This window comes from Hoplias malabaricus, chromosome 12 (genome assembly GCF_029633855.1).
Source record: "Hoplias malabaricus isolate fHopMal1 chromosome 12, fHopMal1.hap1, whole genome shotgun sequence".
NCBI classification, from domain to species: Eukaryota; Metazoa; Chordata; class Actinopteri; order Characiformes; family Erythrinidae; genus Hoplias; species Hoplias malabaricus.
Genome location: NC_089811.1, coordinates 25,858,268 through 25,883,688, shown reverse-complemented (window position 1 = coordinate 25,883,688; position 25,421 = coordinate 25,858,268). Strand labels below are relative to the sequence as shown.

Genomic DNA, 25,421 nt, shown 5'->3' with positions numbered 1-25,421 from the left:
ACTGAAGCTTGTGTAACGCTTTGCACGAGCTCCCTGCCAGGAGCACATTGCAGTAGTCTAGACGTGAAGTTATAAAAGCATGCACTAGTTTCTCTGCATCTTTTAATGATAAAATATGCCAAATTTTGGCAATATTGCGTAGGTGGAAGAAGGCGGTTTGGACTATATTGGATATGTTTGTATCAAATGTGAGAGTCGAATCAAAGGCTACCCTTAAGTTTTTAATGATGGCATTGTGTTTTACTGTTGAATTATCAAGGTTAATAGCAGCATTTCTGAGTGAATGTATCTGAGTATCTGTACCTAGTAACAAGACCTCAGTTTTATCAGAATTTAACATGAGAAAATTTTGCATCATCCAGTCTTTAATTTCAGTTAGACATTCTGTTATTTTACGTAGACAAGCAACATCATTGGGTTTGGCTGATATATACAGTTGTGTGTCATCAGCATAACAGTGGAATTGAATCCCATGCTTACGGATTAGTCGACCCAGTGGCAGCATGTAGAGTGTGAACAATACAGGGCCAAGCACTGATCCTTGTGGAACACCATATTTAACTAAAGTATGATTAGAGGATTTATTATTCAGATAAACAAATTGATAACACACTTCGGTCACACGATCGGATAAATAAGATCTGAACAAAGAGTGGGCAGATCCTTTTATTCCTACCAGATTTTCCAGCCTATCAAGAAGCATCATATGATCTATGGTATCAAATGCTGCACTAAGGTCAAGCAGCACCAGAATAGAGATATAGCCCTTATCATGTGAAAGGAGTAAGTCGTTAGTTACTCTTGTTAGAGCCGTTTCTGTGCTGTGATTTGGTCTAAATCCAGACTGAAAAATGTCATGAATGTCATTGTTTTGTAGATAAGAGCACAACTGCTGTGACATGACTTTTTCTAGAATCTTAGCAATAAAAGGGAGGTTTGATATTGGCCTGTAGTTTCCGAGTACAAGAGGGTCAAGATTGGGTTTTTTAATAATTGGTTTGATTACTGCTAGTTTCAGAGGACAATAGCCTTTTTGTTTCCAATTAGATTTGATACAGTGCTAAAAAGGAATCTAGGGTTGTCTTTGTTGTTTTCTATAAGGGAAGAGATGTACTGTGATTTGGCTTTAGATGAGGCATGTTTGTAGTTGGTAGTAAAGTTAGACCAATATTAACTCTTGTATGCTGCTTTCTCTCTCTCTATCTCTCCACTTTGCTCACTCTGCCATAATGTCTCTACTGGGAGAAATGAGTTAAATCTTCTTATAGTGGGCTAAACACCCATGGGACATGTACTCTAAGGTGTCACGCAGTCCTCAGCCCCATGATTCAAGTTGCATAGCCAGGTTTTTAGGGAAGCAGCCCTGCAGATCAGTGACAGAGGAGCTGTTCTCCCTATTACAGGTTGGAGGAGCATCACAATCATTTTGAAGCTGTCATTTTAAGGTAAAAATACTACATAGTATTCCTATGTAGCAAATGCTGATGATAAGTAAGCCAATGTCCAAAGGCTGCATAGCATCTGCTACATTAAAATGAGATAGATAGATAGATAGATAGATAGATAGATAGATAGATAGATAGATATTACAGTTGTGTATTTTAATAATGTATATGAGTGTGCTTGAATATTCAAGGACTGTTTGCAGGGTAGTGTTTTTTTATCATTGCTATAAAAGGAAAGAGCAGTTGAATGTATTATTGTGGTTGAAAGGGGTCTGGGTGGGGGTGATGTTTTATATAGAGCAGAGCTGTATGCTTTATCAGCCTTCAAGGTGTCTGTTGGCTTTGAGCACAATCTTTTTGATTAGGGATCAAAGCAGTCGGTTGCTTCAGCTTTCAATAACTTTCTCTTTCTGTGTAAAGAACAATTCTTTTAAAGAGGCAGAAGATTTCATACATGCATTACTATGTATATGCCTCTAATTGGGTGTTTGCTGTAATACATACAATGCATAAAAAAATACCTGTGTATGATCATTGTGAAAATATGAAAATTAATCAAAATTTCCTTGCTACATGATATCGATCATGACAAATGACATCACATTACATTATACATTAAATAAATGAAATAATCACTATATAACGCCAACTCAGAAAAATGAATGCAAACATAATATTCATAGTGTGGTTTTGTTTTGTCTTGTTTTAATATTTAAGGAAGAGCTTGGAGAAATGAAAATGACATTTTGAAGGCAGCATGTATTACTGCTACATGTTTATGTACTTTTTAGCATTGCTGCTGCCTTCACACAAGTGTTAGGTACCATTGCCAAGGGTACTGACACAAACCATATTGTGACACTACCTGGCTTTTAGACTTATCTGTGGTAACAGTCTGAATGTTTGCCTTCTTCAAGAATTTTTTGGAGCACAGGCTTCTTCCAAAAACATACTTTCACTTTATTTGAAAGCAACACGTATCCTCTGTGTGATGTCTCATCTTGGATGACTGCAAACCCAAAACGTTGACAGCATTTATGTATGCAGTTAACAGAAGGCTAGGATTTTCCTGGGTGGTGTTTTTGTACCAAATGATTACAGCCACGTTTTGTTATCACCTGTTACATTTGCATCATTTTATTTTTATTTGACCACATAAATTGTTTTCCCTAATATTTAGGATGTGTTGCAGGCTTAAATGGCAGGAATGGATGTATAAATAAAAATGAAATTTTACATATAATTTTACATATAAAATAAAGTATTAATAAAATATTGTTTTCTGAAACACTGCATATCACGAGGGTGGCACAGTGGTGCTGCAGGTAGTGTCACTGTCCAGGATCCAAGATCATGAGGTCCTGGTTTCAGTCCTTGGCTTGGGTCACTGTCTGTGAGGAGTTTGGTGTGTTCTCTCTGTGTCTGTGTGTATTCTCCTTGTTTTGTGACATTACATCTTCAAACTGCATTTCATAGGTTTCAGCAGTGAGAGGTGTGCTGTGTAGTAATAGATGATGCACTGAAATGCACTGAATTAATGCACTGAAATACATTACTTCAGACAGAAAGCCTACCATCTTCATAGCCTTTAACCTCATGTTAATGAGCAGCATCAGTTCCTACAGCGTTAAAGTTGCACACTCCAAACTTTGCAAAATAATAAATCCTTTGCTTCTGTGTCTGAAGTGTGTCTCTGCTACGCTCCACATTTGTTCTTCACTCTTCTCTCCCTCTCACTCCTCACCCTTCTCTCCCTCATTTTTATCTCTACCTCACACACCTCACCCCTAGGTGTGCGCTCCCTAGAGCAAATGATGCTCCTTCGAGTTTTCAATATCATTTCCCAAAATCTTTAGGTGATAACAAGGTGCTAATGGACATTATCCCCTTTACCCAGAGTCTGCAAAGATGTCACAGCAGAATAGACCCACAGACACCTAAAACAATGTAACAGTTCATTCAGTAAATAAAAAAATGTATTCAGGAAATAAATAACTTTAGAATAAATTTTGCACTGGTTAATGTTGAGTGTTAGTAAAATATTTTCTGTATATTTGATGCAGAACGGAGTATGTATGAATGTAGAATGTAGAACATAAATTGTTTTCGTAATGTTTTTAGGGTTATTTGTTTTTAGGATTAGGAAATTTTAATGGCCTCATTTGGCTTTATTTTCTAGAATAGATTTTGGAAAACTGTAAATGTCTTCTTTTAGCACAACACAGATTCAGCATTTTCTCTCTCTTTCTCTTTCCCTCTCCCTCTCTCTTTCTCAGACCTTAGAGCAGCAGGCTGTACATTCATAAGTGGCAACACATAGCCAACTCTGCTCTCCTCCTAATGCAGTATTGACCCATCCACCCTGTTCTCTCTCTCACACTCACTGCACTTAATGTACTTTTCAGTAAGATCACTTCAGCTGAATTTTCCCTCACCAGTGGATTTCACAGGTTTCTGACAAGAGCCAGTTTGAGCTGGAAGGAGTTTAAATCAGAGCCTCTTTAATCTCAGTTACCTTCAACATCCCCACCATTGCCAGTCCCTCATTTAGTACATACACGGCACCCCACAATAAGTGTTAACCATTTCTTAAACAAACCAGACTTCTGAAGAGTAGCATGCGTTTTAGGATGTGATCTCAGTCTTTGATGTCCGATCACATTAAGTCTGGGATGTGGTTCTAAGAAAATGTGTCAAGAAGAATTCAATCAAAACTATTTTTGTCTTTTCATTCATAACATGATATCATATATGTAAATATAGTATATTATGAATATATATTATAAATATAGTATAGTATAGTTATGTGTATATTATGCTAATTAAATGTCTACATTTGCCTATCACTCCTGTGTGTTACACTTAGTGTTATTGCTTGTTTGCCATTAGCAGTACCTATATATTAGATGTGAAAATGCAGAGCTCAACACATGCCCTCTGTCAGAGAACAGGTCAAACCAAACCAACCCAAGAAGTGCAGCTAGATGAAGATTGTGTGTGTGTGCATGCATGTGGGTATGTTCATGTTTGTATGTCTTTGTGTGTCTGTAAGCATGGGTAAAGCATTGAGATGCCTCCCACGCAAAGATGCTTCAATGAATTGCAGCAGTCCAGCGTTCTCATGCACAACACACACACACACCAATGTTCAGTAATTAATTCAGTACTAAAGAGTAGCACAGTGCAGTCCTGCAGATTAATAGGAAAACACTGACATTCATTCAAACATAAAAATAATAGCTCCATTGTTAACAGTGCTATAGCTCCATTGTTAACATAATCTTGAATTGTGGGGTTAATGTTCAGTTGTTGCCTCCTTCATTTTTTTTTAATTAGCCAACCATCTAGCTCCAAGCCAAAGACACAAATATGTCTTGTCTGTGAACATTTGATTGGACCATTTTACAAGCTGAAAAATTAAATAATCTGCTGAATTAACATGTATTAATACTAAAGCATGGAGTTCAGTAGGAGTGTCACAATACACATAGAAATATAATTTTTCGATACGATACAAACTATGAATCGAATACATTAAGTTTTACTTTCTTAAAAATTGAGTCGTTTTTCAAACCGCGTTAATGAGAAGTGTTTAGAGCTACTGGGGAAACAACGGCATGTTATTGTTTTGGTTAGCAAGTTGGATAGTTAGCCTGATGTAAAATGGCTGATGTATTTGGACACTAAAAGTTGCGTTCAGTTCTGAACCAATATGAGATGCATTTTGTTCCGCATTATTTAAAAGGTCGCACTGTTATGGTGATCGTTTGAGACAGAAACATGCAGTTCTCTCTCAGCCGGAGCGAGGGACACATACTCCACAGCTCCTAATCAGAGAACATAGTTCACGTTGGTCGTCACCTTTATTCAGCCAATCAGCAGCCAGCGGAGTCACAGTGCCTCCTACAGGGGGTTGTTTTGCTATGGTGCTGAGAGCAGCAGGTCAGTGCCGAAAAACCGGGAATTTAAAGCTCTGCTTTATCACCATGTCCCCATTTCTTTTTTTTATATTTTTAAAATATACTGTTGTGTTTGTATTGGGCTCTTTGATTTCTACATCAAAAAAACAAAAGGGAAAAACAGCAATATGAATTGTGTTGTGAAATTTGTGTATCGTTGCACCCCTTGTGTTCAGCATTGGGTGTAGGAGGAATAGCATCATAATGTTGAAAAGTAGCTATTCATTTACAAATGTGTACAGTAAATAGTGACTACATTTAATCTCACCCACTTAGTCATAGCTTTGTGGAGGCCCTGACTATAATCATTAGTGAGACACTGTACTTTGTGAAAACAAGGCTGGGCTGATGCAATGCACAGGTGTGTGCAAGCTGGAGGTAAATGAGTCATTCTGTTTGCAGGGTTCAGCTGATTCCTACACTAGCAGGCCGTCTGACTCAGATGTGTCTCTGGAGGAGGAGCAGGTCGGCCGCCAGGAGCGAGAGCAGCAGGCCACAGTGCAACTGGAGAGGGCAAAAGTAAGGCAAACATACCCAATCACACATTTCTTATACTAGAAAACAGCATTCAATAGGATTATTACACCGATCAACCATAATATCCATTTTCTCAGCTTCACTGACCATACAGGAGCACTTTGTAGTTCTACAATTAAAAACAGTAGTCCATTTCTTGCACTTCATATTTTGTTTGCTCCTTTGACCCTGTACTTTAATGGTCAGGACCCACACAGGGCATATATGATTTGGGTGGTGAGTCATCCTCAGCGCTGCAGTGACACTACTGTGGTGGTGGTGGTGTGTTAGTGGGTTGTGAGTGGATCAGACACAGCAGTGCTGCTGGAGTTTTTAAGCACTGTGTCCACTCATTGTGTTAGACACACCTTCCTCTTTGGTCCACCTTGTAGATGTAAAATCAGAGAGTAGCTCACCTGTTGCTGCACAGTTTATGTTGGTCATCCTCTAGTCCTTCATCAGCAGACATAGGATGCCCCCGACAGGATGTTGTTGGCTAAATAACTTTGGCTGGAGTACTTTTTTAGACCCTGATACTGATTACGTACTGAGTACGGGCCTGGTACTGATTGCGCCCGTACCAGCTTTGACCACAAGGGAGTAGTCCAACTCAATACGAGTAAATTGGCCATACAGCCAAAGGAGAGACAAATTGTTGAGCTGTAATTTTATATTTATAATTAAGAACAGGGGCGGCACGGTGGCGCAGCAGGTAGTGTCGCAGTCACACAGCTCCAGGGGCCTGGAGGTTGTGGGTTCGATTCCCGCTCCGGGTGACTGTCTGTGAGGAGTTGGTGTGTTCTCCCCGTGTCCGCGTGGGTTTCCTCCGGGTGCTCCGGTTTCCTCCCACAGTCCAAAAACACACGTTGCAGGTGGATTGGCGACTCGAAAGTGTCCGTAGGTGTGAGTGTGTGAGTGAATGTGTGTGTGTCTGTGTTGCCCTGTGAAGGACTGGCGTCCCCTCCAGGGTGTATTCCCGCCTTGCGCCCGATGATTCCAGGTAGGCTCTGGACCCCCCGCGACCCTAAATTGGATAAGCGGTTACAGATAATGGATGGATTAAGAACAGCTGAAAATTTTGTTTCTCCTGTGACTATATGATGGCCAATTTGCTCGCGTTTTGAAAGTGGGCTCAGCACCTAGTGCCTCCGATTTTTTTCTTTTTTTTCTTTCTCCTGTTTCAATGAATCCTGAGGTGTAACAAAATAAATGTCACCGACTGGTCAAAACTGGTATAACAATCTTAGTGTTAGCCATTTAAAAAAAAAATGAAATCAACCTTGGTGCTCACCTCACGACTATGAAAAAAAAAGTATGCTTTTGATGGCTAAAATTGTATAAGTGATGCTATAAATATATTTTCAACAGTGCTTGGTGTGTAGAACGGGCAGAACAAAAATAAATGATGTGGAACTTGTTTTTAACAGGAACATATTTTTAAAACTTTTTTCATTGTGCACTTCAGGTTTTCTGTATATGGGGGTCCTGACCATTGAAGAACAGGGTGAAATGGAGCAAATAATATATGGAGAGCATGTATTACATGGACTACAGTTTGTAATTGTAGAACTACAAAATACGTCTGTATGGTCAAGGTGGCAGGAGGCTAACAATTTATGCAAACGAGGTGGTCATAATGTTAAGGTCGATCAGTATAAGTATGCTAAGGATTTTATTATAAGTATGCTAAGTTTTTTTTTATTGCTTATTCATCCAGTTTCATGCGTTTTTAACCTTAAAATAAAAGCTATTTTGAGATTTAATAGCTAAGCACCACTTAATGGACCTCCATGAATATTTCACATTATTTTAGTTACTGACATATATAATTATGAATTAAAATGAAAATACCATGCTTAATTTGCTTTAAAACTGACAATTTTATTAAATTGACGGAAAAACCCAAGCTCGCTACGGAAATTCTTGAACGCATCCGTGACGTCACTGGTGGACAACAGCTGAACAACGCCGTGGTAAAACACCGTTATGACTGACTGTTATGACAGTATCTAGCTAAATAACCAACATTATTCATGACAATAGCCTAGCAATAAGCTAAACTCAAATTTAGAGATACCGTTATTCTTGTAAATGTGATCAAAGTCGAACTCTAATTCATCTGACACTATAAACCTTTGTAATGCAACTACGTAGCCGAGTATAATCTGAGCCACCAAGTTTAGCAAGTCAAACTAACGTTAACTAACACCAACTAAAACAGGCGTAGTAAGTGTCCTTACCCTGTTTACCTCCATGTATACAGAGGCTCTTGAACACCTTTCGTTGGTTTCCTTACATGCCCATATTGTTGGAAAAGCGCCAGTGAAATGAGCACTACAGGTAATGGAGTGAGCGGATGGTCCATTCCAAAGTGCCCGTTTAAAGTTGACAAATTTAGTCCATTTTCTGGATATTTTGGGATCTTTGGGCCATTTGTGCAAAGATGCCCCACTGTACATTGAATTATTGCAGCCAAAAACAAAACACCTTTTCATCATTTTGCATTAAATTAAGTGCGACTTCTAGAGTTGTTGTCCACCATCTACGTCACATGCAAGACGCCTATTAGAGTTTCCGAACACCTTATTCCTTGAATTAGTAAGAAATAACATGTTTTCTGACTATCAATAAACACAAGTTAGGAACTCAAATTCCACTGTATTTATTTGTTTGACACTTTCATATCGCTGGTGTTTAGCCTTTAAAGGTAATACACAAGATAAATATAATACACATTTCACATCGGGAGGGTCTGATATTAATGGTAGGACCTTTAACACCTTTAGAAAGGGCATCAAAATAAGTCTTTATGAGGCTGGTAATTTAGATGCAATATCTGCCACCCCAAAGGCCACAGAAATATAAATGGCCTGAGATGTCTTTAGTTTACATCAGCCCAATCTTGAGATTCATTCAGTTGATGTGTGACATAGTGAATTGCCTTTTTGATTCATTATAAACTTGCACACATGTCACCTTGCTCCAGCTTCGAGCAATCTGTGGCCTTTACTAGCAGGAGCTGATAAGTTTAGAAAGTCATTTGGATAAGACATACTGCACATTAAAATAGTTATCTTTCTCTGTGAGACAGATCCAGTCAATAATGGTTTTGCTGTGCAAACATTGAAGCTAAGATAAAATGTTGCTGTTGTACAATAGAATAAATGTTGTTAAATTATTATCTTATTAAACTTACAGTACACATAAGCATTCAAAGTGTCAGCCGTAGCCATATAGCTAATTCATTGTTGTAGTTTTGAAAGAGACATATTTAACATTGTGTGTGGGTTTTTTTCCCCTTGCCTTTTAGTCCTATTATCCAATATTAAGACTAGCAATCACTGTTGTGTGTAGTTTTTATTGAAGTGTACTCTAAAAATAAATGTGTTACAAACGGGTTATTTGAGAGATTCCATAGAAGAATGAATTTTGATTCCATGAAAAAGCACATTTTTGCTAATAGGTCAAGTAATTTTTCTTGTTTTTTATGGAACCAAAAGTGGTTCTTCTGTGGCATCACTCGAAGAACAATTTACATACACAGAGTGCACACCGACAAACAGGATGGTGACAAAAACCCGTTTCTGAGAGAGCAAATTTCAGTGACTGCTGCTGGAGGAACAGAAAGTTTAGAAAATAAGCAAAATAAGACGATTCTGCACTATTTAGAAACATAGCTGACCAGCTAACAGGCAGACATTTGTAGCTTAGCACACCACAGTACAGATGTCTTTCCAGCGAACTGAAGCTCATATTTAGAGATAAAGTCTAATATCTGTGAATACAAATTTAAGTGTAGTGTATTCTGAGTATTTTGCTTTTTTGAGCTTCATTCCTCTCTTTCTGGATGATCCGTTAAAGAAACTAAAAGGAGATTGTGCTTGGAACACAAAGAAAGAAATATACAACATGGGAAATCAAAACTCAAGGCAAAACAGATGGACTGATAAAAGAAAGGAATACAAAGATAAACAGCATAGACTACAAGCCAGTATACACACAGACACACAAAGATTAAAATAAGGCGCATACACACACACACACATACTGTTTATACAAATATTTATAGACATTGATGCTGTGAGGATTTAATTGTATTTGACTATAAGAACAAACATTAGTGAGGTCAGGTACAGATGTTGGATTACTAGTTCTGTATCATAAACACCATTCCACATCTTCCCAGCTTTTTTGGATGGTGCTGTGTGACCAGGGAGCGTTGTTCCACTTCTCAACAGTTAATTTCTGCAGGATTTATATCCATCTAGCCAACACCTGCAATTAGTCATGGTGATCATATGGTAATGTCCAGCTGATTCCAAGCATAGCATTCATTTGGTTATGCTTTTCTTGGATATTATGAAAGCTGTGTCTGTACAATTGAATACCTTTATCTGCTGTGGGTGCACCTTATAGCAGCTGATTAACTGATTGAACATTAGTTAAGAGACATTTGAATTAGCTCTAGAATATGTTTTATACAGTAATAAAACTGTTCTGTATTTCAGGCCAAAGGAGTGGCCTTTGCTGTGAAGACCAACGTCAGTTACTGTGGTGCATTGGATGAGGATGTTCCTGTGGCTGGATCTGCCATATCTTTTGATGCTAAAGACTTTCTCCATATCAAAGAGGTAGTGCTAGCAAGTGGTGAACACACTGTATCAAAATTGCATGATACTGCTCTTCTCATTGCTAGCAGTTTCATACAGAATTGATTAATTCCCAGTGCTCTGTATGCTTCCACAGAAGTACAACAATGACTGGTGGATAGGGCGACTAGTGAAAGAGGGCTGTGATATCGGTTTCATTCCCAGCCCCTTAAAACTAGAGAACATCCGTCTTCAGCAGGAGCAGAAACGAGGACGCTTCCATGGGTAAGACGGAAAATGTACATTACATGCTCAGTTGACAGTTTTTTTTATACTAAAAGTCAAAGAAGTATAGACCTGGGGCCTCATTTATAAAAGGTGTGTACATGTCAGAAATGTGTGTGCCAATATCTGACGCAGAAACTCTGTAATTTATAAAGAAATGCTTGGTGTAAAAAGAAGTGTGCATTCTGCACTTGTTCAGACTTGCCATTTCTGGTTCAATTAATATGAACCCAAGTGCAATTGCTCTGTTAGTGCAGTTCAGTGTGAACACTCCCTTACAAACTATGGTTTGCACCCAACAAGCAGACCAAAACCTCTTGAGCAGGTTGATCTCTGTCTGTTTCTAAACAAACTCTGGTTCATTTCAAATTTCAGGTGCGAATGCAGCACAAACCAAAGGCGTCAAAATGAACAAAACACAGAACATGATGTCCCAAGATGTAAAAATAGTCAGGGATTATTAACAAGGCAACAGATTGTGTAAAAAGCAAACAATAAGCCAAGGGCAGACCTCCTAACATCATCTCTCTGTAGCAAACCCTCATTGGTTCTTGCAGTGAAGGAATTTCTGCTGCTGTTTTGACTTTATCCAAGAAAAATGGTAAAATAACACCAGGTAAACTCACACAACCCCATGTGTGTGTCCTATGTCTTTTTTGACCTAACTTTGGTTTGATTGTAAGAGTGTCCGTGTGAACTCAATCCAAACCAGGCCTAATATGTAAAAATTTATGATTTTCTCGTTTGGTCCAGACCAAGGGAATAAATCTGAACACACCCTTAAGCAAAGTTTGAACCATATGTACATGCATGAAATATTGCAGAGAGAGTGTGAATTAGTGGCATTGTGGTAAAATAGAGAATTTAAAGTTATTTATATTCATAGTTCTGGTCTGATTCAATTCACAAGATTAATATTGGAGAGTTTTCCCCTAAGTTTAGTTTGTTTTTATACAGTGATAAATCAAAGCACACCAAAATGCGTCACAACAAACCATGTGAGAATATTCTCTCAGCTTATTGGTCAGATTTGTATGGGGCAGGAGAAAGTTCATACAGGAAGAAGCTCCTGTGTTGTGGAGCTGTGCATGGAGCAACATCAGCAAATGCAATAATTTATAGCACTGACAATTATCTGGGCAATATATCTGGTTAAAGTACACCTGCAGAATGCTGAATTCACTTCGAAGGCACCAAGTTGCTAGTCCAAGTGAGACCTCGGTTCACCAAAGGTGTAAACTAACTAGAGTTCAGACTACAAAGAAGTCCACACAGCATAGATTAAGATTATAAATGAAATATTACTGAAAGAATATTACTGTTTTTTTAATAGCCTGCATGATTAAAGTTACATTGCTTGCTTTATCTCGTTATACTTTATTTGTAGTATTATTTTACTCTAGCTTGTTTCATTTCACTCTATACATTACTTAAATTTTATTTCATTTCAAATATTTTTCTCTGTTTTTGATTTCTTTATATCGCTGTCATATATTTAGTTGCAAATAGCTTTAAAACACCTGATGAATTGTCATATACATAGTTTTATTAGTTATTATTTATATTATTATTGCAATTAAACAAATTCCATAACTCGATAATAAATAAACTAGATGAATAAAAGAGACATATACCTGCCTAAATGGTTTCTCACACTATGACTTAATACAGACAAAATCATCATAAGTTTATATATGTAAAAAATCTTATCATTTTTTTTTTGTCTGCTGATGAAATTTCATATTTCATTCATAATTCATTATGACAATTGCAATTTATTTTCACATGTCCTTTCTTAGAATAATCCTTTAGAATCCCATTTCAGTTTCCATTTCATTTAAGACCAGTATAACAGACAATGTATATTGGGTCTCATTCCAAAAAATACTTTCCAGGCTGAAACATGCCTTGTTCATCTTGAGTGGGCATGGCTGAACTGCTGTAGATAGATAGATAGATACATTTTGATTATATCATGAAATTAATAAAAAATGCACTATGCTGCAATTAGAGGCTATTTTAAGTCTATTGATTGTATGAAACATGGAATGAAGAGTATTTAAATACTCCACCAAGTATGGTTCATTATGAATGTTATGACGCATGAAACTCCTGTGAATTAGGCTGAACTTACAGGGTTCCCTGTCAACATCTGTGTTAACACATACACCAGTCATTCCTCACCTCTTCAACTTTTTTGTTTTTAAAAAATTGTTTTTTTTGTAAATTAACATCCGTCTACATTTATATACATTTTTATACATTTGTATAAACAAAAATGCTTTTGTCTCTCAGCATCCTCATAATATGTATTGCCTTAAGGTCTACTATCATATTTGGGCTGTAGTATATTTCATAATTTTTGCATCGCCTCAGTTTGGACCCATGTTAGATAGATTACATGTTTGTGTACTCCTTGACCAATGTACATATTTTGTGTTAATATTGGAAAGTAGTAACTACATCTAAATAAGCCAAAAGCATTTTTAAAACAACAGCTGTGAACTGCTGGAAAATAATCTGCACCCAAACAATGAAAACTATTTGATTAAAAAAAACACAGAGCCAGCTGGTAAAACGTTTTGGGGTTATACACTGCTGAACTTCAACACATTTTGAAAGTAATTTGACACACTTGGGATACTGAAGCTTATAACATTGACATTGTTTTTTGCACAATATTTTTTTCAAGTGAGATATGTGTGATTTTATGAATTTCAGTGTGTAACTATTCTGTCCCCTCAGGAAGTCCAGTGGTAACTCGTCCTCTAGTCTGGGAGAGATGGTGTCCGGATCTTTCAAACCCAACCCACACTCAGCTGGTTAGAACATTTCACTCTTAAAATCTTAATACAAAATTACTGTCTGGATACTTATTTTACTTGCTTTGGTTCAGAATTCAAGCGAATTCAGACATTTTTTAGATCATTGATAGACTTAAGACTTAAAGATGATTTTTTATTTTAATTATGTGTAAGTTGAGCTGGTTAAACTAAGTTAGAGCTGGTAAGATCTGCTTATTTTTTGTTACAGACCCTTATATTTATAACCCACTTGTTTTGTATTCCCACAGCGAAACAGAAGCAGAAAGTGGTATGTAGTTTTGTTTTCATCAGGAAATTCAGTAAGTAGCTCAAATAAACCCTTTGCTTCCAGGGCTATTCTTAACTGTTGTTCAGTCCACTCATCATTAAGTGATGGCATGGAACATATTGTACGGCACTGTGTGTCAGTGAATGACTTCCTCTAACTAAATGTACTATGTGACAGGCTGAGCACATTCCTCCTTATGATGTCGTCCCCTCCATGAGGCCAGTGGTTCTAGTTGGACCTTCTCTAAAGGGATATGAGGTAGGCATCGTCCCTGGAGATGTTCCTGCTTTGAATGTGTATATTTAGACATGCTGAAGGGATCTCAGAAGGAACAGGGCATCTTTCTTTAAGCACCGAGGGAGAGGGGAACTCGGCCTGTCACTGAATAGCAGTCATCTTCTCCACATTGTGTTGCCAAGGCAACAACCTTCTGGGTACAGCACGCCATAGTCTCAAAAGTGGAGCATGTTTTGAAATTAGAAGCAGAGAAAATAAACAAAAAAGCCTTAGATATCACTGTGACAATAACATGTTTGGTTTCGCAAGCAGCCGTTCCGTAAGAGAAATACCAGAGACCTGGTTTATCACTTCACAAAGGTTGCAAATGTCCCTGGAGCTCAAAAGAAAGCTGCATGTTGAAAGACAGAAAGGCAAATAACATGGAATTAGAGGGGCAGCTGTAAAAGGGGCAGTAGTTGCTGTGTTCATGGTGTATGTTCTGGATGTCGTTTGGATTTATTGTAGCCATTTTAGCTCGACCTTAAATTGAACTCAGACTTTCAGTGAGCACAGCTAAGGAGGGACTTGTAAATACGAATGTTCAGTCTTTACCAGTCTGCAAGTTTTTCTTTTATACAACCAACATAACTATTTTTGATAAGGCATAAACGTAATATTGAAAGGTTTGAGAATAATTTCATGTAATATACATACATGTTAATGATGTACTGTATATTTACCTAATATCCATCCATCCATCCATTATCTGTAACCGCTTATCCAATTTAGGGTCGCGGGATTTACCTAATATATTTAGTTTTAAATAGTGCCAAATGTGTACAGATTTTTTTGAAACGTGCCTTATTTCTCAGATAATCTCATTTAATCATCAGTTTCATGTTCATTAGAATATACATTCTGTTTCCAAATGTTTGTAGCCAATTACTCATCTGTTATTTCTTCTGAGTCATTGAATGTATGTTCCCTTTGTAATTTCTGTCCTTCTAAAATGCTTTAAATTATATGTTGGAACATTTCATTGAGAATTTGATACTGGTACTGAGCCTTGAGAACATTTGTGAGGTCAGCTTTTTATTCATTCATCCATTATCTGTAACCGCTTATCCAGTTCAGGGTCATGGTGAGTCCAGAGCCTACCTGGAATCAGGTGGGCGCAAGGCAGGAACACACCCTGGAGGGGGCGCCAGTCCTTCACAGGGCAACACTCACACACACACACACACACACACACACATTCACCTACGGACACTTTGAGTCACCAATCCACCTACCAATGTGTGCTTTTGGACTGTGGGAGGAAACCGGAGCACCCGGAGGAAACCTACACAGACACAGGAAGAACACACCACACTCCTCGCAGACAGTCACTCTTAGCAGGAAACGAACCCACAACCTCCAGGTCCCTGGAGCTGTGTGACTGCGACACTACCTGCTGCGCCACTGTGCCGCCCCAGCTATTAATTCTTGATGTATATTTTTGGTACACAAGCACCACTTTAACACAATCCAAAGATTTCTCACTTAAAGGACCACCTTTCCTCTGCTGGACAGCTTCATGCCCGTCTGTATGGTGCTTATTTTTTAGCATGGTTAACTTAGGCTTATGCATGGTTTTCCCATCCTCTTGGCCATTGCTTTGCTATGAAGACATTTGTGTTTAGTTGAACATATTTGTCAACAGAAGGTGGGCCTTAACAATTACAAGTCACTGATCACGCCGATGTGATCAAACCTTGTGACAGGTTCAAGACAAGACCCGTCAAAACAAAGACATGCTGAGCACTGCCGCCACTTTTGGTCAAGAGCCTGCAGCTTTGGCAACAGTCTTTGGGCTGTATGTTAGTTTTGTTTTATGTGGATGGTCAAAGTATAAGCAGAGATATCGTGATTTAATTGTGTCTAGTCCATTCATGTAGAATTATAGATAATTTGTAACACATTCCTATAGGTCACTGTATATTAGTGTAGCTAACATTTTCAACTAATAACTAATGCAAACAAATATTAAACTAAATTCTCTAGAGTGAGATAGACTAATACAGTCTTTATGGCAAATACTGTGTGTTGAAATAACCTTAACAAGTGTTTACTTAGATTTATGTGAGATATTATATAAGGCTTTATCTAGCTGTCAAATAGCCTTAAGCGATGACCACAAAATAGTGCTACCAAACATCCTACATGAGATTTATTACTGCATATGGTAAGGAGTAGGACAGTCTACACTTTAAATCCACAGTTTGTATACCATTAAAATTTAAAATTGCATAAACTGTAAATAACCCCAGCTGACATCTAACAAGATAAATATTTCAAGACAGATTGCAGAATTATTTCCATAAATAGTTATTAATTAGCCATGGCTTGCTGTAGGCAAAAAACGCCTTTCTGGCATGAAAGCTGTTTCATGGGGGTGGATCATGCTGGACATAAGCAGTTCAAAATGGGTCGCTGGAAGTTTTGCTAATACATAATACTTGGCACTAAATGGATTAGTTGGACAGTAAGAGTCACACTTTATCTTGTTTTATGACTTAATGAGTGGTTTTATTAAGGAAAGGGTTACTTTGTAAAAAAAAAAAAAAGTAATAAAGTAATTCTGGCTTTGAGTTAAGTCTGCAAATTCAGATGATCCTGAAATCACTTTTCATACTGTAGTTTTAGACCAAAGGCAGTGTGCAGAAAAAAAACACAGTGTCATTGGTTTGAAGCATAATATTTATGAATCATCATAAATCATTTGAATGCTAAGTGCCCCCATATTAAGAAATGTCTACCTGGTTAATGTGAGTGACAGAATTAGCTAGGTCATTTGTTTGTTTGTTAGTTCATCCAAGCCAGGCTCTACTTCACTTCAAAATAAATGAGTAAGCAGATCTACTAAAGGCTGTACTTAAGGTAAATTTAGTACACAAAAACCAATGAAATGCTGCTCATAATGGTGTGAACACATTAACTAGATCTACCTTTCCATTTCTGACTATCTGGTAATCATCTAGTTTCTCAATGTCTAACTTTTACTGACTTTCATTCTTTACCTTTTCTTCACTCAATTCATCCTTCATTCTTTCTCCTTGGGGCTTTTGCTCAGGTGACAGATATGATGCAGAAAGCGCTCTTTGACTTTCTGAAGCACAGGTTTGATGGAAGGTGAGGGGGCTTCAACTTTCCCACAGAGCCTGTTTTGATTTAAGTGTTGTGCTAGCTACCTGGTTGCCATAAATTGAGTTAAAATAAGTTTTAATAATTATTTGACAGTGCAAAAGAAACGTTCTTAACCTGTCAACTTACAGTTAGAAGTTCTTTTAACTTCATATTGTAATGAACCATGATAACATTTTTAAAACTTAATTTTGTACAACATATGCTTTGTCTTTGTTTTGCATCAAAGGATATCTATTACAAGAGTGACAGCAGACATCTCTTTAGCAAAGAGGTCTGTGCTGAACAACCCCAGCAAGAGAGCCATCATTGAAAGATCCAACACCAGGTCAAATTTGGGTATGTTTTATATTATTATTGTGGCTTTCTCCTTGAAATTCACAAACCTTTAAAGAAATAAGTGTCTATATTTCTATTGACCGTATTTTTGATGTTGGGCGAAAATCTTGTATGTCAATCCATTTTAGATCATTTCAACTCATCCATCCATCACAAAACACTTTTCACATGTGTTTAGCTGACACTTAAACTGTGCTGTTGGACCCATGTTCTTCTGACAGTGATACGTGAAGGCATTGTAACCACAGTAAAATCATGGAAAATCCTGTCTGTTATTTGTTCTAGCTGAGGTTCAGAGTGAGATTGAGAGGATCTTCGAGTTGGCCAGATCTCTTCAGCTGGTTGTGCTGGATGCTGACACAATCAACCATCCAGCCCAGCTCATTAAGACCTCTCTAGCACCCATTATCGTCCACGTCAAAGTGTCCTCTCCCAAGGTGAAGTCTGCATTACTGACAAAGATTATTTCAATAAGCTGTGTATCTCTCAAAGCACAGAACTCTCCACTGCTTAGTTTTACCAATTTTAATAGCGTGTTGCTGCCCTCTTCTGGTTTGAAATTAAATTCACTCTGAGTTCAATTTATTTGAAAGACTTAAAATAAAAATATTAGGTTACAGTACAGGTTTCACAAAGAACCTCTAAATAACTGTGCCACTTATTTAATATACAATGTATGTACAATTATTTGTAGACGTAATTTTTAATGAGTTATTTCTACTACTATAAAATGCACCCATAGCTGCTGGTGTTGAGCCTATGGTCACTATGCCCAATAACATATAAGTATGGGGTTATTACATGCAGTGGAGATGCATTCTTTGGCGTACAGGAGCACCATACATACTTTTTTGATTAATGGGAGTGGTGTTTTTGAAATGCAAATAGAAATCACAAGCTCTAGTTTTTCTCAGATATAACTTAACTATTTGTCTGTGTGTTGGCAGGTTTTGCAACGGCTAATCAAGTCTCGTGGAAAATCACAGAGCAAACACCTGAATGTACAGTTGGTGGCAGCAGACAAATTGGCTCAGTGTCCTCCCGTCAGTATACAAAGACTACAACTCATATAAACAATAGTAATAGCTTCCCCTTGTCACCCGATATCAGACACAGTTATGTCAATTCTGTTTCACGTTTGGAACTTAAACCCCAGTTACCACACTGGCAAATACTGTATGGGCCAGACATGGGCCAAATATTGATTTTGCCCAGATTTGTTCCACAACCCACCTGATATTGGTCCCATACCAGATGGACTTGTGACTGACTTGAAGCAGCCAGTCTTACCCTGACTCAGTGCTGTCATTTAAGGTCAAACTTGGGCCATCAGAGAATCACAGATGAGTCACATTTGGGCAAATATTATGCCAAAATCGCTATCTGGGTATCCATTTATAAAATTTAATATTTTAGATTATTTAATATATTGCACAGTATTACAATTTTCTCATTCACTTTAATGCTCTGTTGTCCATATACAGGAAATGTTTGACATTATTTTGGATGAGAACCAGCTGGAGGATGCCTGTGAACACCTGGCTGAGTACCTGGAGGCCTACTGGAGGGCAACACACACCTCTCTGAGCACTCCGCTCAACCCTCTGCTGGGACGCAACCTAGGGTCCACTGCCCTCTCCCCATACCCCACTGCTATCACAGCATTACAGGTCAGAACAGCAAAGCTCATTAGTTTTTTAGAATATAAGAGGAATCTACTCAGAAAGCCATCAGTATAAAATTGGAAAAACTTTCTCATGTGTCTCAGACTCGAGATATGTGTTCACACCAAAAAATGTAACTTTATGAAACTGTTTTAGAAAAATGTTGTTTAAATTAATCTCAGCATCAGTCCTGTGTTATTTCACACTATTAAAACATGTTTTGTTTTTCATTAGGGCCAAAGAAACAGAAACAGCAACCATGCCACTGATCATTCCCCAATAGAGAGGCGCAGTTTAATGACTTCGGATGAAAACTACCACCACAACGAGCGGCAGAGAAAGAGCCGTAACCGGTTGTCATCCACATCTCAGCAGAGCCGGGAGCACTATCCTCTGGTGGAGGAGGACTACCATGACCCTTACCAGGACACATACAAACCCCACCGCAACCGTGGCTCTCCGGGGAGCTACAGCAATGACTCTCGTCACAGGCTTTGAGGCCAGCTCACAGCCTCCTTCACAGCTCTGCCGCCGTGGCAACTGTGTCTTGTGTTCAGTCCTTTTTCTGAATTGTAATTATAATCATACACAAGATAAGATGTAAAATATCCTATGCCAGTCCATTAGAGCTTCACATATGGCCCACCCAAATCTCTCCCTACCAGCAGCCACATAATTTGGATTGTTCCAATCCTACAGGTACACCCTAAGGTTGCTGTGGCTGTTAATGATCCAATCAGTAACAAGCTTCCCTTAACATCTACGGTTACTCATTGAGCCCATCACATGAGTACCCAAACCACCTGCTGCATCACTATCTCTTCACAGGAGTCATCAGGTAGGCACCTCCCCTTGTCAGTGTTTAAGCCCACAACACCTCCAGAAGGCTCAGCAGTGAAGTCTGGCATCCCAGAACCACCCAATTTCAAGCTAGCTTTACAGTCCTACCTTACACTTAAATATTAACAACCGTAAATCCACACTGGTGTCCCTGGTGACTAAGGCTGTACCTAGCCCCACTGGCACCGTTAATGCATACTCAGTGCCACCAGTTCCATGTGATCTTTACGTGCTAAATCACCAACCACCACAACAGCACCTCTACAGTGCATTTCCCCAACTAGTCTGTGTTCTCAGGTCCTTAGCACCTGATTATGTCTCCATGTATACCTCCCCTGTGACAAACTAACCTTACATGACTTGCCTCCATCACCCACAATCCTTGCCAGGTGGATCTTCCGCTTCTTTAGATTCTCCCAGTGAAGCCACTTGTTTTGCCTCTGACGCTGCTGTTGCGCACCGTGCCTCATCCTGATCACGAATAAATCTAGTCATCATTTGCCTTCTCTCTGGTGATGTGGCCTTACTAAACGCTTTCCACGAATCACCTGACCCAAGGCCTGCTCTTCCACATTGCACTTGGACACTCACATCCCTTAGCTCTGAGCTTCTGGCTACCTGCACTGCCACTTGTGGGTTCCACTTCCTTCTTGCTTTTGTGACTGGTGCTGTTGCTGCTTTAATCACTGCATCCTTCGATCCTGACAAAATCATCTTGCGACTCGCCTTTTCACATTTAAATTCCTCAACTAAACTTGTAAGTGGTAGTAACAGTAGTTTTGGCATGTCTTGTAATTCCACTATGTAAGGGTCCAGGTCCATGCCATGTTCGACATGATTTGGAAGTACTCAGGTACAGTACAGGTCACGTGCCAAAATACTGAGTGATATTTTTGTCTGACCTTTTCTCAGAGTAGCATTGTGAACTTGCTGATGCACTGTCAAACAAGCTGCATTCTCTGCAAAGATCATGCAGGATTTCTTACCTGTTTCTGTTCATTACTGGGTGTGATTTTATAGTAAATATTTATTTAATAATGTTGACACTTATTCTGTTGTTCTAAAGTTGCCCTGTATTTCCTTATTAAGATTATTATATGATTGTCTTGGTTATTTGATCATAAAAATGCAGGTTCATTCAGTAATAAATGCTACTTCTGAGAAAGGGACCAGACTAACAATTTCCAGGGTGTCCTTTAGACCCCATTGGGGTTCAGAGATGCTTATTTTTTAAACTGTGTATACAGCAATGAGGATTCAAACTTTATGAACTATATGGAGCCCTTCATACCACAGAGGTTGTGGTGTCAATTGAAAATAATTACTTAAAAGTATACAAGTTTAATAAGAACTTATTCTTTGAATTTGTCTAGTTTAGAGCCAAAGTATTCAATATGTGCCAAGGGTCAAATTAATGTTACTTTATAACAATTAATTTCTCAAATGCTGCTCTCAGAAATAGCATTATGCATCAAATTCATTGAGATATTAGATAAGAGGTTTTGTCATTATGCATGGCAAGATGAAAGTGAGGGGAATATATAGTTTTAAGTGTGATTAACTCTCTACTCTACTTATTTTTGATAGAAAAAACCCACTGCTGTACATTGTTGATGCTAAACACTAATTACATATAGACCAATGGTTTTAGTTTATTTAATTCTTCTCACAGAGAAAGATAGTGTAGATTAAATGTCCTGTGATAGTAATAGCACGCCCATGTGTTTGAGCTTGGGTTATAGAGTTATTGAATAATAACTTTGTTTATATAAGGCATTAACAAGGGATAGTTCTATGTTTAATTAATGTGTGTATCATCGCTGTCCAAAACATTTTTCATGAAAAAAAATTAATCATTCACAATGTCCTATATGGCCAAAAGTTTGCTGACACCCTGCTCATCCAATATTTCTTTGGAAATGAAGGCTATTAATAAGAAAACAAATTTCCATTGCTACACAGCACAATGCTGGGTTGGTGGGGATTATACCCTGCTAGCTCACGCATGAAATTCAACATGGTGACATTAAGCTAATATGTAATAGGTATAATCTGCTCCAGAGCGTCCCATTTGACATGCCTTTCTGAGGAATTACAAATTCACCTATAATTCACCTATACGTTTGTAAATATAGTTTATAAAGGACAACTAACATGTTTATAAACATTTTTAGGACAGCGATGATATGGAGAAACTTTAGGGAGCAATAAGTCATTTTTTAAAAATAAAACATTTAAAAGCTTTAATAATAATAATTAGAATACATTTTAATATTATTTTTTTATTTATTGGTAAATGGTGACTCATAACAGGCAGAAATGTCCTTCCTGGTGGATACATGCCAATTATATTCTGTTCTGGTGAGAACATAGGTCCCAATTCTATATTCTTTAGGGTATTACTTATTAAGCTCAGTTAATAATACAAATGCGTACCCTCACTTAAACCCATGCATGATGTTTGAATAAGACATTCAAATCTGTCTGCTGGTAGATTAGTGTACACAGTGTTGTCCAAAGACACTGAAAACCATTTTAACCTAAATTTAAAGCTGAGCCAGTTACAACAGTGCAGTTGAGTAAAGTGCCCTTACTGTACCTCCACTGCCATTCCTGTTCTGACAGTTAGAATCAGATAGTATACAGGGGTTTACACTCATTAATTTACAAAGCATACAGTACTTTACCTTCTAACACAGTTAACACTTATGTACAATATCAGATTATCATGGGGCCTTGTGTTGTATATAGGATGGCTATTAATATCAGTGGTAAGACTCAGTAATGGTAGTTTTGTATGCTTGAATATATATTCTTAAGGATTATCTCTTTTTTGTACTAGTGTAAGAAAGAGCCCACCCATTTCTTTCATTAATTTTGCAGTCAAAACATCAAATTTAACAGTTTTTAATTGCCAGCTTATTAATTTTTAAAACGGTTCCAAAAAGGTTTAAGACAAGGAAAATATAGAACTTTTAACAGCCACGCAAGTCTTTAATTTCAGATTGAAAAAATACACAGGTTTTTCTGTTTGTGTTTTCTGTGTGAGAAGAAAATGCCATGGTGTGGGTCTAAAAACAATTAGCTGTAGTGAAGCTGAAAAAATAGGAAATAGACAAATAATTGATGTTCTAATAATTAAGGTTTTAAGAGGTGCATCTGTTTTAAATATTTTGATTGTTTTTATATGCTAAGACACCCTTTTTATTCTCTGTTAAATATATAAGGTCTGGGTTTATTCCGGATGCTGAAAATTGATATAACCTACACTTAAGGACTGTTTTGACCGGTTATTAAATAAATGGAAGGGTGGGTGTCCTCTGACTTTTGGGCAGTACTGTATATACCTCCTGCTTTGCTGTATATTGCATTGAAGAGTCCCTGTTTGATTCAAGTGTTATTTTTCAGTGAGATGTTCAGTATTTGTTTGTTTGCTATATTTCCTTCAGTGGAGAGATTTTCTAAAGACCCAATGCATGCACACACAGCCATGGTGATATGTAGTGTGCATTCATTTCAAAAGAAGGTTGATTTTATGGCAGGAATTCTCTGAAGGCTGAAGACCAATAGGAACTATTCAGGAAACACTGCATTTTGACATACACCTTTTGATTCAAAGAGTGAATATGTTTATTTAAGACAGACTTGGTCATTTACTGAAGTCCCTGCTATTTATTTTGATATGTAAGAAATTATTGTATGTGTGTTTATTATTGTAGCTAATGCTCAGGGTCCCTACTCTCCTCATGCTGTAATTTTGTGAGATATCATTTATTTGAACATGTATTTGCAACAATGCATTTACATTTTTGGCATTTGGAAGATGCCCTTATCCAGAGTGACTTTCTAATTGTTTTGCAGGTGTAGGGAATGTAGTGTTAGGAGTCTTGCCCAATGACTCTTACTAGTGTAGCATAGTGTGCTTACCTAAACAGGGAGTAGCACCCTGCTCTTCTTCTTAGAAGGCAGTGGTGTTCCCCTACCAGGTTCCTATGTATCATTTCAGTTTATATGAATTGTCCTGTAACACCTTTCACATTTTAATTAATTCTTTTGCATCATTTCTCAACTTGGTTCATTAACTATGCCTTAAAATTGACAGAACCCTTGAGGTTGGATTTGTCAGCAGTGCTTTATTTACTAATTTACAATCATTTGCAGCTGTTTGAACAGCCCTGCTCATATGACCTTGTTGATTTCCTGTGGAGCACACCCTCTACAGGGAATAAAGTTAAATGCAGGATATTTCCCTATATATTATTGCAATATTCTGTTTATTTGATGAGTTTGTCATATTAAAAACCAGACAAAAGTGTACTGTACATTTTACCCAGGACACATTCATTTCATTCATTTATCTTCTGTAACAACTTCACCCAATAGGGGTCATGGTGTGTCCAGAACTTGGGGATATTTGGACGCAAGGGAGGATTACACACTGGACAGCACAGAACACATTAATTTTAATTCATATATTCAGATGGTTTGTTAAGCAAATTAACAGTAATTGTGCGTCACAATGGGCAGAATTGTGTTCTCTTTAGAGGAGGAGTATAAAATCAACAAAATGACTGCACATGGCTGTATATTATTCAAAAAAACAATTGAACAAATAGATGCATGAATATTCTTCCACAGACTTTGTAGACATTTAAATATATAATGATAAGTGATATGATGCTGACAGATGACCTCCTTGAAGATTCTGCCCCTAAAAGTTCAGTTGCATTTCCTGCTGCTTTCCCAATAAACCCAGCTTTACTCTGACTGCTCTTCTGAGAGAAGAGATGTTTCTGTACTTCACAGTTAATGCAGATTCAAGAGAAGGCTTGTTAGTAATTATATAAGGAATGAAATGTAATCTAGAATAAATGACAAACATTTACTATGCAAATGTGTACAGTGCTGCATGCTGACGCTCCCTCTGCCACCTTTAGCAGCTTCAGTGCATTCCGTTCACATTGTGCGTTTTTATTGTTTCTGTGAAGGATGACACTGGAGAATGATGCAAAAGTGCATGTGATTAGTTCCAATTTCATGAATAAAAATTAAGGAAATGGGTAGGGGACTATATGTAAAAATAAATGAATCAGACTGCATTTGTTGATGTTTTTTTTTTTGTTTGGTAAAAATAAATTTGAGCATCGATGATCCTGATTTGCATCTGTTTTGGTTAATCTGAGTATGAATGCATCTGTAGTGTTTGAACAGTGTCCAAACGAGTGTCCGTTTATTTATCACTTTTGAGGGTTTTGTCTGCCAGCTTCTGTATTAAGCTTGTGTTAGTGA

General features: G+C 37.7%; 1 protein-coding gene across 3 annotated transcripts in view; it reads left to right on the top strand.

Annotated features, from left to right (window-relative positions):
* Positions 1-25,269, top strand: part of cacnb4a (calcium channel, voltage-dependent, beta 4a subunit) — a 54,816-nt gene extending 29,547 nt beyond the window's left edge. For 2 of the 3 annotated variants that reach the window (XM_066686072.1, XM_066686073.1), the window contains 12 exons: positions 5,807-5,923; positions 10,429-10,551; positions 10,667-10,794; positions 13,540-13,616; positions 13,868-13,887; positions 14,065-14,145; positions 17,219-17,277; positions 17,519-17,628; positions 17,914-18,065; positions 18,576-18,671; positions 19,113-19,298; positions 19,527-25,269. In XM_066686072.1, coding sequence (XP_066542169.1) covers positions 5,807-5,923; positions 10,429-10,551; positions 10,667-10,794; positions 13,540-13,616; positions 13,868-13,887; positions 14,065-14,145; positions 17,219-17,277; positions 17,519-17,628; positions 17,914-18,065; positions 18,576-18,671; positions 19,113-19,298; positions 19,527-19,790 — 1,413 coding nt within the window. In that variant the 3' untranslated portion in view covers positions 19,791-25,269. Of the gene's footprint in view, positions 1-5,806; positions 5,924-10,428; positions 10,552-10,666; positions 10,795-13,539; positions 13,617-13,867; positions 13,888-14,064; positions 14,146-17,218; positions 17,278-17,518; positions 17,629-17,913; positions 18,066-18,575; positions 18,672-19,112; positions 19,299-19,526 lie in introns of those variants that run through there. The other variant, XM_066686074.1, reaches the window with a different exon arrangement.
* Positions 25,270-25,421: the final 152 nt, after the last annotated feature.